A 16907-nucleotide genomic window follows, 5' to 3' on the forward strand; every position below is an offset into this window, starting at 1 on the left:
GGCAAATTACTTCCGACTGACGGTCACGCCAAGCTGTAGCCCGGAGCTCCGTGAGCTTACACACGCGGCACGGCATTCAAACCATCACTACCGCCACATATGCCACCTCAGCTCGTTTTCCGCCTGGAAAGATAAGCCAGCCTCAACTTCAGCCCTTGGCGGGCAAAATATGCAATCAAAATACTTCTCCCACGGCAATTGAAACACGCTCTGAGATTTGGGGATAGAAGGATGCATCTTGCCCTTGCTGTCTCACCTGCACTAGCAAGCCACAAGCACTACTTCAGCAAAGCTTACATGCAGACGCGCACGACAGGGCCATATACTGCGTAAATGAGCTCCCCAAGAATCGCTCAGCCTCTGCCTAGTGACGCCGCCGTACGATGGGTAGCTGTCCGAGATCCTCTTCGGCACCCGGGGTGTTCGTTCTAGCCGTTGTCGAAACCGACTCAACTACACTTTCATCTTTCATCGAACGTCAAGCTGCACGATTTCGTAGACATCCTCCGTACCCGGCAGGAACGTACACAGCAGCGAGACACAAATTTCGATAGGGCTTTGGGGCGTGGGGGGCTTTTCTGCCCTCGGCTGACACGCTCGCTCACGGCTGACTGAGTTCGCTTCAGATATTTGCTCTTCTTCGCAAGAAATCGCCTCAGCCCTCGACCAATATGAACCTTAGCATCCGGAAAGTCAAGCTTACCTATCCGTTTGGTAGACGACTGGCTCTTGGCCTTCGACAAACCAACAAGCGCGGTTTCCCTCGTGCTATCACATCTAAATTTGGGGGTGCGTAAAGGATCGACCAGTGTCGAACCAAGCTCGTTGTGGTTACTCTCCTCGACCAAAGCTGTCCCGCACAGACTTTGATATTCAATGTCCTCTACCCTTTCTCTCTTTCTGTTGCCTCGCGTCTAGTACGAGGGGGCCAGAAGCCAGATTACCGAGATCAAACTTCGACAGGAGAAGCTTCGGAACTATACTCTCCTTTTCCCAAACTGCACCTGCCTAGCACGTATTGCCGTTGCCGTGGACAAGTTGTCATGTCTGACAAGTCTGACAAGAACGTGCGCCATGCCCATAGCTAGGCAAGAAACCAGACCGGGTTGTCACTCGTCGTTGCATTTTCTTACCTAGCGGGCCCTTTTTCCATGCATCAAATAAGCTCATCTTCTCGTCAGCTCCAATCCGCCCGAACGAGGCCGCAGGGCAGAGGCACAGCAAAGCTGTTGCTAATCAGCTCTTCAACCCCGGGAGTGAGATACCGTGATACCTTTCTCCATACTTCCCATCAGATTTGGCATTTTGGTCAGGAATGATTCAAAAGTCGCAGTACGAATGACAGGTGTTAATGTCCTCCACTAATGCGCACTGGGTGTCGTCTTAGGGCGCTCATCTGATCCGCGGATCGACATGCAGTGATCGACAATGAACCCCCAAACGTGGGCACCACACACGCCAGACGCGGCGACCTTGGCCTGGCCTCCTCCCGTGCAAAGAGACCCTGCATTGGAGCCAGAGCGATGGAGGACCAGAAAAGCAACCGGACTTCCCGTGCTCCTGCGGTTGCAGATCTCGCACTCTCGGGGCCTGCCAAATCGCGGGTAACGGCAACTACTTGATTAGTTCGCGGAGTGAGATGTTTATTGCCAATTTGGCATCAACGGTAAGATATGGTGTTCCCCGGATGATACTATTTTGGCTCCAGCGAGATGCTTCCATGAGGTTGATTGCATTGTATTACTATCCAGCGATGTAGACTTGCAAACGATCGGTCTCGCCATCGAGACATTGGCGTGACCAGAGCAACATCGTATAAATAGAACTGGCAGTAGAGCGTCGAATGGAGTGACATGCATATGTTTTCGGTTGCTGGAACCGTGGAACGCATCTCAGCCTCGCTCCAACCAGCAAAACCACGTTCGACGACGTCGTCTTCCTCTCTTCCCCGTCATTCCAAAAATGTCGAGCCGCATGGGAATACCACAAGAATTAGATAACGAGTTTCGACGAATATAAAAGCATGTCCCCCCAGCTTGTGCTCCCGGAACGAACCATACCCGAAGAGATCTTGGAGACGGTTGGGGAAAGTGTCACCACAGAGGTAAGGTGACACCGCTGCTGTGGAATCTGTTCCTTTTCCTATTTTATTTTTCTCCTTCTTCTTCTTCTCCCCGCCATCATCGTGTGAAGTGTGGGAGGAGCAGCAGCAGAACCGGGCCCCTGCCTCTGTGTTCTCCACGGCTCAGCAATGTTGTGATATGATTGTGAGACTTGGGGACTTCTCCTTCTCCGTCTTGTGTTTTCTTGAGGATTCCTCTGGTCAAGGGGGAAGCTATCGTGCCGAGAGAGAAAGGAAAACGAAGCCCACGATGCCACATATGGATCAATACCCATCCTGACGCAAGGCATGGGCGACTCAGAACACTCTGCTGCGAAACGTCCCACACGTTCACGACCCCTTTCGCACTTAACAGCTGATGATCATAGCAAGAAACTTCTAGATCCCTCTCTTTCCAAACGGCTTGCTGAAGTCCTCCCCCAACACGAGGAAAGATACTAAAACCCGAAAGTCGGAAAATAGGCACGTCTTTTGCCGGCTCTCGTATATGGGTTGTGATTGATACTATGTCATCCATGCGCCGTCAGTCTACACGTCTTTCGAGCCTTCGTCTTTCCGTCACTCGGCAGCGGCGGATACAGAGCTGCTTGGTCCAGTTGTATTATCAAAAAAGTAGTGAACGGAAAAGCAGACAGGCGTGCTTTTGAGGGTTTGTCCAATCTTCAACTGACAAATTTCGATGCTGGACTTTCTGGCAGTTTGGTAATTCTGTTACTTTCTGACCTTCTCTCGCAGACCTGATGCCAAATGTAAGAAGTCCAAAGTCTGATGAAGAGCTAAAGAAGAATAAGAAATGACCTCTTACTGCTCGTTTTCTCGACGTGTGCGAATTGATCAGAACCATCAAAGCAATGTACTTTATTCCCCCAGGAGGGAAACATGGAGGTTTAGTTAGACGTAGCTCCGATCATGGCTGTTGTGCTCATTGTTCTTGAACTTTGGATAAGTCTTTCTCGAGAGTTTGCTCATTCTCAAGAACTCGAGAGGTAACGGCTTTATTCATAAATTCTTTTTCCGTAGCAGTACAAGAAAACCCAAAAGTCCATGTCCGTAGGACTGCCCAAACGCCTGCGCTTTACTATGCTTGTCTTCTCCGCTCCGGTCTGTCTACTCGCTGTCCGTATTCATCTACTCTTACAACTATTTCAGTGACCGATACCCCCAGCGACCCAGTTGTTCCATTCCGGGTTGCCCGGTTGCGGGAACATGCCCTGATCCTGCTGGGGTGCGACGGGAGCGGGCGCCGCGGCCTGACCCTGCTGGTTCTGCTGTTCTTGACGCCGTCTCGCTTCCTCCTCTTGTCTGTGCTGCTGCTGTCGTTGTTGGCGATAGTAAAGCAACAAGACGAGGGACAACGCGAGGAACACGATGATGAGGCTCTCCGCGATTCCGTCATCCTCCAGTGGGGCGCCGTCAGGGCCGCCACCGATAGTGTCGTCAAAGATGTCCTCGTAGTATGGGTCGTCGAAGAACATCTGGTCGTCTTGCAGGAAGTTGGCTATCCACTCGGCGAGCGACCAATCCTTCTTCGGTTCTGTCATCCTATTAGTGATCGTGCACGCCAGCCGTAACTTTCAAGGGACGGATGCTTACTGGGGTCGTCTTGAATAGAGTGAATAGGTCCATGAGTGAAGGTGTTCCACGCGCTCCTCGCGCGCAGTTTCAGCAGGCTGAGGGTGACGGGCAGATATGCTTCCTCGTTCACCTCCAAAGCTTGGTCGTAGTACCTCTTGGCGAGATGGAAGTCCTGGGTCAAGCCGATACCGTTCTCGTGCATCCATCCCAGGTTCCAGAGGGCTTGCGCACTTTGAGAGTAGTCAGAGGCACCAGTGTAGCACTGAACAGCCTTGTTGACGTCCGGCTCCGAGCCGATGCCGTAGAAGTAATAGTCGCCCATCTTCACCTGCGAATCGACGTTCGCCTGCCTGGACGATCTGGTCCAGTACATGAGAGCGAGGGTCGGGTTGTTGAGCAGGCTAGGGCGAGTCGACTCAGACCCGAGCCACTGTGGCAGCGGCAGCCAGTCGGGCACCGTCATGCTCGACTTCAGCGGGTCGAGAATGAAGGCGACGTTGTTCTGCGCTCTTTCGTAGCCTTGCTCTGCCGCCATGACGTATTCCAAGAAAGCGAGTTCATGATCGCCGTAGTAGTATGCCTGATTCGCCTCAGCCCAAGAGGAGACGAGGGGTTCGGCCTTCTCAGCGACGTTCTTGTAGTATCCCAAAGCCATGGAGCAAGTCTTGTCGCGGCCGACACCATGGTAGACCATCTCAGCGAGGTAGTAATGAGCCTCAATCTGACCGTACCTGGCAGCCAACTCAAAATAGTTGTTTGCAATTCGAACATCTTCTGCTCCACCTTGATCCAGGTACAGAACGCCCAGCTCTATCTGCGAGGGGGCGTAGTCCTGCTCAGCGGCGGCTTTGAAGAGGTCGGTGGCCATGGCAACGTTCTTCTGCTGCCCGTACCCGTGCAACATCATGAGCCCAAGGCCGTGCTGTGACTGAGCATCTCCGTGAGAGATGCCGCGTTCGAACCACCTCTTGGCTTGGTCGAAGCTCTGGTCGACGCCGTCACCTCTCAGGTACATCCGACCAATGAAGCCAGCGGCCTTGCTGGCCGTCTTCTCGATCCCTTGCTTGTGGTTTTCCATAATGCGGCCATCCTTTCTCCAGTATCTTTTAGCAACAGTGAAGAAATACTTCCGAGCAAGATCCAGATCTCTGTCGAGTCCTCTCTGGCCATCGTAGTAGATGCGTCCGAGGTTATAAGATGCTTTCGCATCTCCCTTCTGGGACATAAGGTCCAGGTACTCGATAACGTCGTCGATGGCTGCATTCGCGTCCGAGTTGGGGCTCACTTTGATGGCGTTCATCCCAGCGCTCGAGGCACTGGCGCCTTCGCCATAAACTCCACCGAGCTCATCCGCAATGCGGTATGATTCAACAACCCAGGCCATGCCGCCTGGAGGGCCTGATCGATACCACTCCATCGCCTTGTCCGCCACCCTCTTGTAGTATTTGCTCGCAATGTCGCAGTTTTTGGGCGTCGCGACGCCGCTGTGATGCCGGTAACCGACCGCCATTTCCGCACGAGTATCCCCTTGGATCGCCGCAAAGGTGTAGTAGAGGAGCGCCTTCGCCTGGTCCGGCACGACCACATGGCCAACCCCAGTTGCGTAGTAAAGGCCGACCATATACTGCGCAGTGCGGTTTCCGTGGAGCGTCGCGAGGGTCTGGTAGTGGTCGAATGCAACCTTCAAGTCTCTCGGGTGTGTCCAGTTGCCGTAGAAGTTCATGTCGGCGAGGAGGTAAAGCGCATCGGAGTTGTTCTGGAGAGCGGACTGTTCCAACAGCTTGACGGCGTCCAAGAGCGGCCCGTTGACCTTCGTCTCCTGCGCCGGGGTGCTGCCGGGGACCGGGGCGGCCTTGAGGCTCGGCATAACTTTGAGGGCATATCGGAAAGCGGTCCAGACGATGGTGTATCGGCGTTCGCGTCTCGGGAAGTTTCGTGATGGGAGCTTCTCCAGCTGTTGGATAGCCAAGTCGACCAAGTCGGCCCCTGTTCAGCGTCAGCAAGACTGCCATGATGCCCCCCACCATTGCGATGCTCGTACCTGGTTGCCTCGGAGGGGGTGCATGTTGCTCTTGAACGACGTCTGTCTGGATCTTTGCATGCCCTTGGTTCCCTGTTACCTGATTGTCGTCGCTCTCGGGCTTGAGGACCTTTTGCGCGTCATCGGAACTGAGGACTGCGGCCGCCTGCAACAGCACTGGTAGTAGCATATGTCAGCTTCCGCAGCTACATCCGGGGCGCAGGGTGATGCGACTTACGGACAAACCAGAGGAAAGAACGTCTCATGCTGCGAATATTATGAGCCGAAATCGATCGCAAAGGTCCGCGACATGTTATTCCGTGGTAAAACAACTTTCAAAAACCGGCGGAATGTTTGGGCTGACGGTGGTTAATAATGGTGATCGGAACAGCTGTCCTGGCTTTAAGGTCCACGTAGATGAATTGGGAGCTCCAGAGAGACCGGGGTGGTTGACTGCTCGTGACGTGATTGGGCGCGCCACTAGAGAACAGACATATCGTTTTATGGGAGTTTAGCTAGGAACGGGTTGCATAAGGTGGGGCTTTGCACTAAAGAACCCCTCCATTTCTCCCATTTCCTTCACCAATTGACAGAAGAATCTCAGATAAACTGGTCCAGCTTATTCTTATTTTAGTTCGACTATATTGGAGCTTGATACTCGACGCTTGGCTACCTTGATTTCTTGAAAAGTCGCCGGAAGTCGCACCTTATTTACTGGGCTAGTTTCTGGAATTTTTCAAGTGAGTCCTGAGATCTCAACTTTTTTCTTCTGATGGCCCATGCTCACAAAAGTCAAGACCCTTAGCATGTACACTCTCACTTGTGCAGATGGCTACCACTTCGGTGGCCAAGGGGATGTCTACGTTCTCGATCTTCACAGACTAAACGCAGGCCTTGCCTCCATCTCTTCAGATCAAAAACTTACCCTCTTCAACCCCGCGCGACTAGGACAGGGTCCTCTGAAGTCATTCCCGACTAGCCATGGCAACCTCACATGCTTGAAGACCTATGACGCCCAAGATTCTATCGTCTGCACGGCTGGTGAAAATGGCGAGGTCTCAGTTTGGGACATGAGGGAAAGCTCAAAGCCCCAAGTTGCGCACTTCGGAGGTATGTAGTTGCTCTCATCCAACGCTGTATTCAGCTGAGCCAAAAATCACTAACACGCAACCACAGCAAGCCAGTCCCCTATTCTATCCCTCGCATGCGACGCAAGGAGCAACACGATAGCAGTCGGAACAGAGCTGCAAAACCATACAGCTTCAGTGCTACTGTGGTAAGATGGCCTTGTTTTTTCCCTCCTCGGTGCATGTGCCCCTGACACGTACCCAGGGACATCAGAGCCGGCCCGACGCAAAGCCTCCAGTACGACGAAGTCCACAGCGACGACGTGACAGAGCTCCGCTTCCACCCGTCGCAGCCTCACGTCCTTCTCTCTGGATCGACCGACGGCCTCGTCAACGTCTACGACACCCGCATCTCGGACGAGGACGACGTCGTCATCCAGGCGCTCAACCAGGGATCCGTCCACCACGCCTCTTTCATCAGCGATACTGAGGTCTACGTCCTGACCCACGACGAGAAGTTTGCCGTCTACAGCGTTGCCGACGAGTGCCAGACCGGCGCAGCTGTTGCCGACTTTGGCGACGCCAGGGAAACGCTCGGTTGCCAGTATGTCGCCAACGTCACGACCAAGTTGGACGGCAGTGGTGCGATTGTTGGTGCCGGGTCGCAAGAGTAAGTCATTCTACGAATTCCCGCTGTTTCGTCGTATGGTCGCTAACTTATTTCCACAGCCGTCAGGTCTTTGAGTTGGTGCACCTCTCCCGAACCAATGAGGGCACCTGGGGATTCGACAGAGCTAACAGCGTCGGTCTGCCGGGTGGCCATGGCGAGGAGATTGTTCGGTCCTTCTGCTTTTATGACGACGAGCAAGTCGTTTTCACTGCGGGCGAAGACGGAAACGTTAAGGCCTGGAGACCTAGTTAGATGCAGAACAGAAAAGAAAAAGAAAGTCTTGGAAGAAACTTTTCTACTGCGAATGTACCTTCCGCTTGGGTATCATGACCGACATCATCCCGTCAACCTGTTGCACAAGCCGACTTAGCCATACTTGTCGTGCTTCCCCTTGACCTTCAGCACCAACAGTTGTTCGTGATAATCACCCTCCCTCCTCGCTCTCTTCAACCTCTTGACCTCATCATCCTCAAGCCTTCGTCCCACCGCCTCCTCGAGCTCCTTGCGGCTGATCTTCTCCTTGGCCTTCTCCTCCTTGTTGGCCTTGAGACGTGGTTTGAACCGCGCCTGCATCCTGATCCGCCATGTGGTGTCGAACGTGATGGACTCCTCGTCGCCCCTGACATCTGATGTTGTAACATTGGGTTTCGGAGGCTTGACCGCCAAGAAGGTATCGCGCAACGTTTGAATCTGGAAAGTACCAGGGGTATCGGCTGTAGCAATGAGGTTGAACGATTCAAGCGGCGAAACAGCAGCTGATGTCGCGGACAAGACGCCGTTCTTGTCGCATCCAAGGTACCTATGATCCCATTAACATAGTTGCCGACAGCCAGGCATCATTAGTACTTACTGCCCGTGGTGTCCTTTGAACCTGAACTGCTCCGTTCCCGCTATCCTGTTCGCGACCCAGACCTGCCGCACGTCGTGCGGCTCCGCGCTTGTAGGGTTTCCGTCGACGATGTTCTCAATCCCCAGTGTGAAGACCTTGCCGTTGGCATCGCTGGCCAATGCCGCAGGAGGGTCCGTAGGCAGCACGAACATGATGGGACCAGCAACATCCGTCACGGCGTCGGCAGACACCCAGCTGTCGTCGTTGTCCGCATCATCCTCGGCGCCGGCGCGGACGACGTCACCGGATGCCGCATCGCGGTCTTGGGCCTCCGCCTCGGTCCGCTTTCTCTTCTTGGGCTTCTTCTCGCCCTTGAAAGTCAGGGGCTTGACCATAGTATCGTTCTCTCCGTTCCGTCGCGTTCTCGTGATTCGATCGGGGGACTCGATAGGGAAGGTGAGTCTGAATTCGCCACGGGTTTAGGCGGTGTCCGGCGGTTTCCGATCAGGTGTTGGTTGTCAGCTTGAAGATATAAACTGTCGATAGGGAGCTTCAGCGCTATGGGCATTGGAGAAAGTTGTGATTACGTAAGGACAAAACGGCTGCCCCTCCCCCACCACAGATAGCTCGCTCCGCAAGTGATCATTCGGGGAAGTAGCAGGGGGCATTGGACGCAGGCACGACCTGATTACTTTCTCTTTGCGATTCATTCGTCGTTGAGTTTTTGAAATTTCTTTTTTCCAAAGCAATCATCATGTCCGCGCAACCTGTTACTGTTTCGCTGAAAGATCTTAAGGAGGGTGAGTAAGGTATCTCATACCCACGTGGACCCATCGTGGCTTACATGTGACAATTTGTGTTGTAGGCAACATTCCCTTCAAGACTCTCCAGGAGGCTTTTGGTCCCGACTCTCTTGGAATCTTGGTTGTGAAAGATGTTCCGACTGAGTTCGCTCATCTGAGACATCAAACCTTGTCTTATGCATCCTACCTGGGCAACTTACCCGAAGAAGAGTTAGGTATGGCAGCGAAACCCACATGAGTTATCGTATCTAGCTTACACGCGGGTAGTGAAGCTCGAAAATGTCAAGGCGAAATACCTGACGGGCTGGTCACTCGGCAAGGAAACCCTCAAGGACGGCCAGGTCGACACGTTCAAGGGCTCATACTACGCCAACTGCGCATTCTACGTTGATGCGACCCTCAACTGCGCCAAGCCCACAGCCGAGTTCAACGAGGACAACTTTCCCGAGTACCTCTCACCTAATGTCTGGCCGGCTCAGGACGTTCTTCCTGGCTTCAAGCCAAGCCTCGAGAGCCTCTGCCGTGTCGTGATCGACACCGCCGTCCTTGTCGCTCGTGCTTGTGATCGGTTCGCCGAGTCGGAAATCCAGGGTTACCCGAAGGGGTATCTCGAGCACGTCGTGAGCACGTCGACCACGACCAAGGCCCGTCTGCTGCACTACTACCCGCAGACGCAGGCGGATCTCGACAAGATCGGGGCCACCGACGACTCCTGGTGCGCCGAGCACTTGGACCACGGGTGCCTGACAGGTCTGACTTCGGCAATGTTCATCGACGAGAAGGAGACATCGCCGGCGGTGCCCGAGATCACCAATGACACATCGGCCAGCCTGCCGCCGCTCGCGGAGCTTCCGGCGTCGCCTGACCCGACGGCCGGCTTGTACATCCGCTCGCGCACGGGAGAGACGGTGCAGGTCAAGATCCCGCGGGACTGCATCGCGTTCCAGACGGGCGAGACGCTGGAGCGCATTACGGGCGGCAAGTTCAAGGCGGTACCGCACTTTGTGAGAGGCGTCAAGGCGTCCGTGAGCGATGGCCGTGTTGCGCGTAACACACTTGCTGTCTTTACTCAACCCAACCTCGGCGAGGAGGTAGACATGGAGCAACACATTAACTTTGGCGAGTTTGCTCGAGGCATTGTGGCTAAGAACACAGTGTCGTGAGACTTACAAGTTGATAGCATAAAAGAATAAAATATGTGGCTCGTCGTTCATGTTGGGCCATGTAAGCGTGCAGGTGTAATTTCATCAATGCTACCTTGAATGAATGGCTCAATCTGACTATCTAGTGTTGGTATCCCCCCAAACGCTGTCAATTGTTTTGTATTCGCCATCGCTATGCTGTACGCCGCCTCCCAATCCCACTGTGAAGACCCGCCCGCTTGGGAAATCTCTATACACTCGAATAGCTTAGTCGCACTATGAAAGTAAGTAAGGCATTCCTTTTTAATAGTTCGCGAGCGGTTGCTTACGCAATAGACAGACTATAGGCAACGTATGTCAGCAGTCAAGTTTGCGGATGTTGAGGACAAGTGGGAACTTACACCTCCGGGGCAGTCCTGGGAGGTATCCTCCTGGTCACGAGCGTTCTGCGGGGAGAAGCATAATCCTCGGAACGTCGGGAAAGCTGATGATTGTGTGTTGACACACTTTGAGGGTGATTAACAACATGTTGCTCAACAGAGTGGCTGATACTCACGCAATAGGAGTTCGCTCCCTTTCCCTAGTTGAACATGTCTGTTAGCGGCGTTCGTGTTGCGTTGTAGGTAGACTCTCAATACGTACAGCACATGTGTTTCCACTTGCGAGGCCTGTTCCGCCGTTGCAGTACTTCTGCAGAGCACTAACAGCTAAGGCCTGAGCCAATAGGGTGATAACGAAAGAAGTCTTCATGGTTGTCGAGTCTGATTGTCAAGTCTGAAAGAGATAGAGATGACAACATAAGGGTGGGAATTAGTACGGGTAATATAGAAGACGCAACTCATAGCTTAAGGACTGCGGATTTCTGTGTGGTCCGAAACTGCTTAAAATGACTTTTGTCTGAGAACCTTAATAGAGTAACTTGTATCGTATAAATCAAGGCTGCTGGACAGACCAAGTATAGAGTCATGTGTATCATCATCTAACACACGGAGTCTTGATTCAGCATCCCCGTCTCAGTTTAGAGTCGAATGGCTATTAGGGGTTGAACAGAGCCAAGAGTTATGGGATCCATCGGATTTTGCGGAATTCGGACTTTTTCACGGATAATGGACAGAATCTGGCCGGCCAGACTGGAAGACGAAATCATCATCGTTGCGGATTTCAGACTCGATCGCAAAGAATCTTTGATGTAGCAGGACAGCTTTACAAGTTCTGGGGCTGTACAGGACGTCTGAGACGCTAATTAATTAAAGCAGTGCTGAGAAGCTTGTCACTGCTAGCATCCTGTTACCTTACTTACGTAAGGCTATTTGTGTCACGCCCTATTAAATAAGGAATGAACGACCACAAAAAGGTCCCCAATCAAGCACAGCAATCCCCTCGATGAATGGCCAGTCGTATTGAATCGAATCGACGGTGCATCGTTTGTCTAACATGCTCCGCAGGCATCTGATAGCTACATCCTGTCTGGCAGCTATATCGCGAAGGTCCCCAACATCCCAACCTCTGTAACGATAGCATGTGAAACCTGCCGTGCCGTTTTGTTGACAGGGCTTGCGATCGCTAATAGCACATCAGTAGCTGAGGGAGCTCCAAGTCGGTCGTTGATATTCCTCCAGTTCACCTCCATTTGGTGTAGATCCAAATATTCCTGCAGTTTCTGGAGCAGCTCCCGTCTAGTCCGGATAACGCTTCGAGTCGGGAAATTACGTGACCCCGGTGAGTGCCATGTGTTGCTATGTAAGCAGTCTTTCGTGATCGGATTGCATCATGATTCGCAAGTTCTAGCAACAAGTGAAAGAGCTCCGGTGTCATACCATTCCCTCTGGAAAGCTACCCCGCCCCCGCCAGCTCCGAATTGGGCCTCTTCGTCATCGCTCTTCCAATTGAATGCAGCTTCAGTCTAATACACTCCATGAAGCTCCCCTCGCACGCCGTATTAAACCTCTGTCGGCGCCCAGCAGCCGCCATCGCCATCCCACCCTTCCCAAACACATCAACGCTCTGCAATCAAGTAGCTTGTTCAACAAGATACCGTAAATTCACCACAGCGCACCGACTCCTTTTCCATCAAACCACCACCAAGATGGCAGTCCCTCCCAAGTTCGCCGCCCACAAGCTGGCATTCGAGCCCGCCAAGGCCGTCGCCGAAGGCGTCCCGGCCCAGCCGCACACCATCGAGCTCTACCTCGACTACGTCTGCCCCTTCTCCGCCAAGCAGTTCAACACCTTCTACAATCAAGTCGTCCCCGCCATCCGCTCCAACCCGACCTGGGCCTCCAACCTCGAAGTTATCTTCCGCCAGCAGGTCCAGCCCTGGCACCCCTCCAGCACGCTGGTCCACGAGTCCGCCGTCGCCGTCGTCAAGGTCGCCCCCGAGAAATTCTGGCAGTACTCGGACGCCCTCTTCAAGGCGCAGAAGGACTACTTCGACGTCAACGTCGTCAACGAGCCCCGCAACGAGACCTACAAGCGCCTCGCCAAGCTGGCTGCCTCGGTCGGCGTCGACGAGAATAAGGTCTACGAGCTACTGGCGGTCTCGGACAAGCCCGGCGAGGACGGCTCGCTCAACAGCGGCAACGGCGTCACCAACGACTTCAAGGTGCTCATCAAGCTGGCGCGCTTGACGGGCGTGCACGTCAGCCCCACGGTGCTCTTTGACGGCTACCCGAACAACGAGATCAGCTCGAGTTGGACATTGGATCAGTGGAAGGAGTGGTTGCAGAAGAATGTCGCCTGACTTGGTGGACGGCACACTCCAAGCCGAGAGCACCGGCTGTGAGCAATGAGATAGCGGTCTAGGCTCACAGTTTGAGTAGCAGGTCATTGCAACAGCCGCAATCGGACCCCGAAACTCGTTAGGCGCGATCGAGTTTTAACATCAATTAATGAATCATATTAAGAATTTCAGCACTTAATTGGTTACTATCGGCATGTGTGGTGAAGTAAAGGTAGTTCCAACCACGGTGACCGGACCATCTGGTCGCGTCGCGTGAGAGAAAAAAAAAGTTCAGGTGCTAGCTGTAGCTAGGTACAGTGACCTCATCCGACCCAACTCATCTCATCCCTCGACCTCACAATTCTCAACCCTTAACCCCTACTTCTCTCACACCTCGGAGGCATCCTCAATATGTCCATCCTCAGGCTCGTCCTCACACGGACATCACCGTCACCAACAGCTCACATCTTCCCCACCTTGCGATCATGTCCACTCCGAACGCAGCTTCTCCGGAAATCTCTGCCGCAGCAGGCCCCAAGACGGCCGTTCGCCTCCTCCGCACCCGGTAGCCGCGCCGGCCGCCCAACGACCACCGTCTCAAATCCCGTCGCCTCAAAACCGGCCGCCGCCGGCCCAGGGAGTTCGGCTTCGGCCCGTGAGTCGTCTCTCAAGCGGCTATCCGCGTGACCTCCATCTCAAGACGCTAACCTGTCCCCAGAGCAGCAGCACTTGCCCGAGAGGTTACTCATCTACCAGGCCGGCACAGGCAAGATAGGTTTCGTGGCCGGCCTCAAGATCACCACAATCTTCGTAGCCGCCGTCTTCGCGCTCGTCATGGAGCCGGCCATGTTGCGAAGCGACACATCCTTGACTGACATTGGCATGGCATGCAAGTTCTCACCCTCTCACCCTCTCGCCATCCACAAACATTCTTCACATCATCTTGACACCTACCTATATCAACGTCAAAAAGCTAACCTCGCCATCCCAGCCGTCTGCGCCCTCATCCCCTTCGCCTACGTGTCCTACGTCTCGGCCCCCTTCGTAACCCACGTCTTCCTCCGCCTGCCGCCTCACGCGCGCCAGTCCCGCGCCTTCCTGGAACGCTACGTCCGCTCCCTCCCGCCGACGGCCCAGCTCGAGATCGGCACCCTCGGCCTGGCCGGCCGCCCGCGCGCCACGCTCGTCGCCGCCGCCGACCTCCGCCCCGACCCGTCGCGCCTCGGTCTCGTCACGCACACCCGCGACGTCTCGGCCCTGATGGCCCGCAAGAAGTGGTACCACTACCGCCCCGTCAGCATGTTCGGGCTTCCCGCGAAGGAGGGTAAGGCTTCCTCCGGCGGCGGCGGCAAGTCGAAGAACGCCGCCAAGGACGCGTGGGTGTACGACATGATCCGGCCCATGTTTGGCAAGACGGGTAGGTGAGGGTGGGATCTGGGGGAGGGAAACTCTGCCAGGCCATGTATTCGAGGAAGCAAGCGTGTAGACGCGACGTTGCGTACGTAATGCCACGTCGTCTTCTTCTACCGATTGGAATATCAGTGTATTCTCATTGTACCATATTCAAACAGATACCCCCGCCCAGCCTACACTAGTCAGTCGAACTGTTCTACATGGTCTGTTAATCTATCAAAGTTGACAGAAAGAGTGGCTATCCGCGGCTTGCGCGGGTACTATTTTCGTTCATTCACAGCCGCGCCCTCATAAGTCATGAGATATTGGATGCCCGCCCAGGTTCAGAGCATGACTTACTCGACATTTCGCCACTACGTGGGCTTCTTGCCGCTGACTGATTCTCCCAGAGGCTCCAACTCACCAGCACGTTCCCTGTTCGACTCCTTGCTTGCCGCGCGTATAAACGGACTCAGGACTCCCCAGCCTCGATAGCCGCCACCGCCACGCCGGCGTAGCGCCAGCAGAGGGACGTCTCGAGTTGCGCATAGCTATCTACCGGCACGACATGCGTCATGGCAAGTGGGAAAGCGAATAACCTACCCCTCCACGGCTACAGCCCAGGTCCCTTAACCCAAGAGCACCCCGCCAGACGAAGAAGGGGGGAGGGGGGAAGAAGAAGAAAAAAAACGGATAGGGAAGACCCCGTCTCATCCCATATTTCATCCTAACACCCCACGGACATCGCCCGAAACCAAACGACCCTCCCCCAGGACCCTCCGTCCCGGCGTGCCCTCAGGAGAAGTCGCGAAGAATATCACGGCAGTCTTGCAGCGTGAGGGGGAGGAAAATGGAGGGAGGGGGCTGTAGTATCGTGTGTTGGTCTTTCTCGAAACGAAAGGCACGCAGTACAGCACAACGTCGGCCACCCCGACCTGATGGAAAACCGAAAAAGAAAGTTTAGCGGGGGTTGACGTCCTGGCCCCCCAACGAGACCCGATGATATGCCACTACCTATGCGGCCATTTTCTCTGCGCGGCGTTAACGCATGCACTCTATCGGCGGTACGGGAAGCCGGTCTGATGTCGCAGCGAAAGGGGGAACATGGAAGGTCGAGGGAATAGGCCATGCGCGCAACGCAGTTCCAAACTCTAAAATCAACCACCGCCATGGATGACGGGGCAGAGTAGAGAAAGGCATGAGAAGAAAGAAGAAAAAAGAGAGTTATGTCTTTAGTACTTTGCTTCCCCGTAACGGTCGTGCTTCGTGACCTGGACCTTGAATCGTCCCAGACAAGATACCCATGACCAGCATCCAGACGCCTTTCCCCCCCGATCCGTCTGCCCACCGTCCTGTCCATCTTCCCCTTCCGATTGATAACCTCTCTCTGACCAGGGTCGTCTCTTTTGATTCCTCATACAACCCCACACACGACTACCTACCCTTGCAACTCAACAACGTTGACAAGAAGCCTACTCTACAGGGCCAGATGTAGTAGAAACTGTACGTAGCAGGCGACAAGCTTCTGCCGTTGCTGCTCGTCACCTGCGAGTCCGCACTCTGCTTCCCACGCCTCCCACGCCGGCCCTACTGAAGTACCATCGCCAAGGGTCCAGTCCATCTCCCTCCCCACGCATCCATACCTCCGCCTACCTAGGTACTGCCTGTATTCACAGCTACGTAGGTAGGGTATGCCACGCTTCGGTACCTGGCGTCGGCTCGGATGGTGGTGGTGGCGCTGTCTGGACCTACCTACCCAACCTAACGCCGTCAGCGTCCATCCAGAACCGACATCCGACTCCCGGCTTCCGCGCCTCACCCCTGCGTCTCCCGCCTCACGGCGCTCCCGCGACGCCACGCCACGCCACGGCCGCCGTCCGTCCTCCCAGTTCCGCGTTACTATTTACAACAAGCGACGACGGGCGATGACGAAGGAGCAAACATAACTGACCTGCCTACTGCTTCAGCCCGCCAAACCGCCGTTGGTCGACTAGACTACCTCTGTTTTAACAACCGAGAGATCAACCCGACACCCTGGAAAGTTTGCCCTCTCCAACGCATGAAAGCCTATGCGATTTTCTCCGCGCGTGCGCTGAAAAAGTTGGGACCATCTGCTTAATGCGCTGTGCGCGCGGTCTTCGATGTGCGGCTGAACACCCCCCGAGATCGAACCCTGGAAAAGTCGCCAACCTACTATTTCAGACGTCGCGGCCAATTGCGCTGTCGACTCGCCAGGGACTTCCTAGTTGGAACTTCTCAATTCCGTCGGTTCGGCTCAGGGCGCAAAGGGCAAACACTACGTGAGCGTGTTTGTCTGCGTGTTCCAGGTGGTGGTGATGAAGCTTCGCCTCCTTTGTAGTCACTTCACATCCTAGCATATGAGAAGAAGAAATGGAAGTTGAGCGCGCGAAAAGGTGGTATCATGTCCGTATTGATCAGTCCCGTCAATGCAATCAACGAAGCCCATCCATCCATCCTCCTTGGGCCCCCCACGTCCCCTTCATCGTACACGTACTTTTTGAGCCATTTCGCGAGGCAACCGATAAACAAAACAAAGAGACTCTTCTC

General features: G+C 54.4%; 6 protein-coding genes across 6 annotated transcripts; 4 read left to right on the plus strand and 2 right to left on the minus strand.

The window, feature by feature from the left end:
* Positions 1–3267: 3267 nt before the first annotated feature.
* CkaCkLH20_06790 (ubiquitin-protein ligase sel1) lies at positions 3268–5983 on the minus strand (the record flags this gene model as incomplete). The annotated part of the gene is made up of 4 exons (XM_038889507.1): positions 3268–3656; positions 3716–5683; positions 5739–5894; positions 5956–5983. The coding sequence occupies 4 exons, from the start codon at positions 5981–5983 to the stop codon at positions 3268–3270; spliced, it is 2541 nt and encodes an 846-aa protein (XP_038745319.1).
* A 513-nt stretch (positions 5984–6496) lies between these two features.
* Positions 6497–7706, plus strand: CkaCkLH20_06791 (WD domain-containing protein; the record flags this gene model as incomplete). The annotated part of the gene is made up of 4 exons (XM_038889508.1): positions 6497–6827; positions 6894–6993; positions 7050–7454; positions 7514–7706. The coding sequence occupies 4 exons, from the start codon at positions 6497–6499 to the stop codon at positions 7704–7706; spliced, it is 1029 nt and encodes a 342-aa protein (XP_038745320.1).
* Positions 7707–7820: 114 nt separating this feature from the next.
* On the minus strand, positions 7821–8678 carry CkaCkLH20_06792 (uncharacterized protein; the record flags this gene model as incomplete). Its single annotated transcript, XM_038889509.1, has 2 exons — positions 7821–8253; positions 8305–8678. 2 exons carry the CDS (start codon positions 8676–8678, stop codon positions 7821–7823), a joined length of 807 nt encoding a protein of 268 aa, XP_038745321.1.
* A 359-nt stretch (positions 8679–9037) lies between these two features.
* On the plus strand, positions 9038–10249 carry CkaCkLH20_06793 (uncharacterized protein; the record flags this gene model as incomplete). The annotated part of the gene is made up of 3 exons (XM_038889510.1): positions 9038–9083; positions 9149–9301; positions 9354–10249. 3 exons carry the CDS (start codon positions 9038–9040, stop codon positions 10247–10249), a joined length of 1095 nt encoding a protein of 364 aa, XP_038745322.1.
* Positions 10250–12314: 2065 nt separating this feature from the next.
* On the plus strand, positions 12315–12968 carry CkaCkLH20_06794 (uncharacterized protein; the record flags this gene model as incomplete). Its single annotated transcript, XM_038889511.1, has 1 exon — positions 12315–12968. One exon carries the CDS (start codon positions 12315–12317, stop codon positions 12966–12968), a length of 654 nt encoding a protein of 217 aa, XP_038745323.1.
* A 390-nt stretch (positions 12969–13358) lies between these two features.
* Positions 13359–14372, plus strand: CkaCkLH20_06795 (uncharacterized protein; the record flags this gene model as incomplete). The annotated part of the gene is made up of 2 exons (XM_038889512.1): positions 13359–13602; positions 13666–14372. 2 exons carry the CDS (start codon positions 13359–13361, stop codon positions 14370–14372), a joined length of 951 nt encoding a protein of 316 aa, XP_038745324.1.
* Between the last annotated feature and the right edge of the window lie 2535 nt (positions 14373–16907).

Source organism: Colletotrichum karsti (genome assembly GCF_011947395.1).
Source record: "Colletotrichum karsti strain CkLH20 chromosome Unknown Scaffold20, whole genome shotgun sequence".
In the NCBI taxonomy this organism is placed as follows: domain Eukaryota; kingdom Fungi; phylum Ascomycota; class Sordariomycetes; order Glomerellales; family Glomerellaceae; genus Colletotrichum; species Colletotrichum karsti.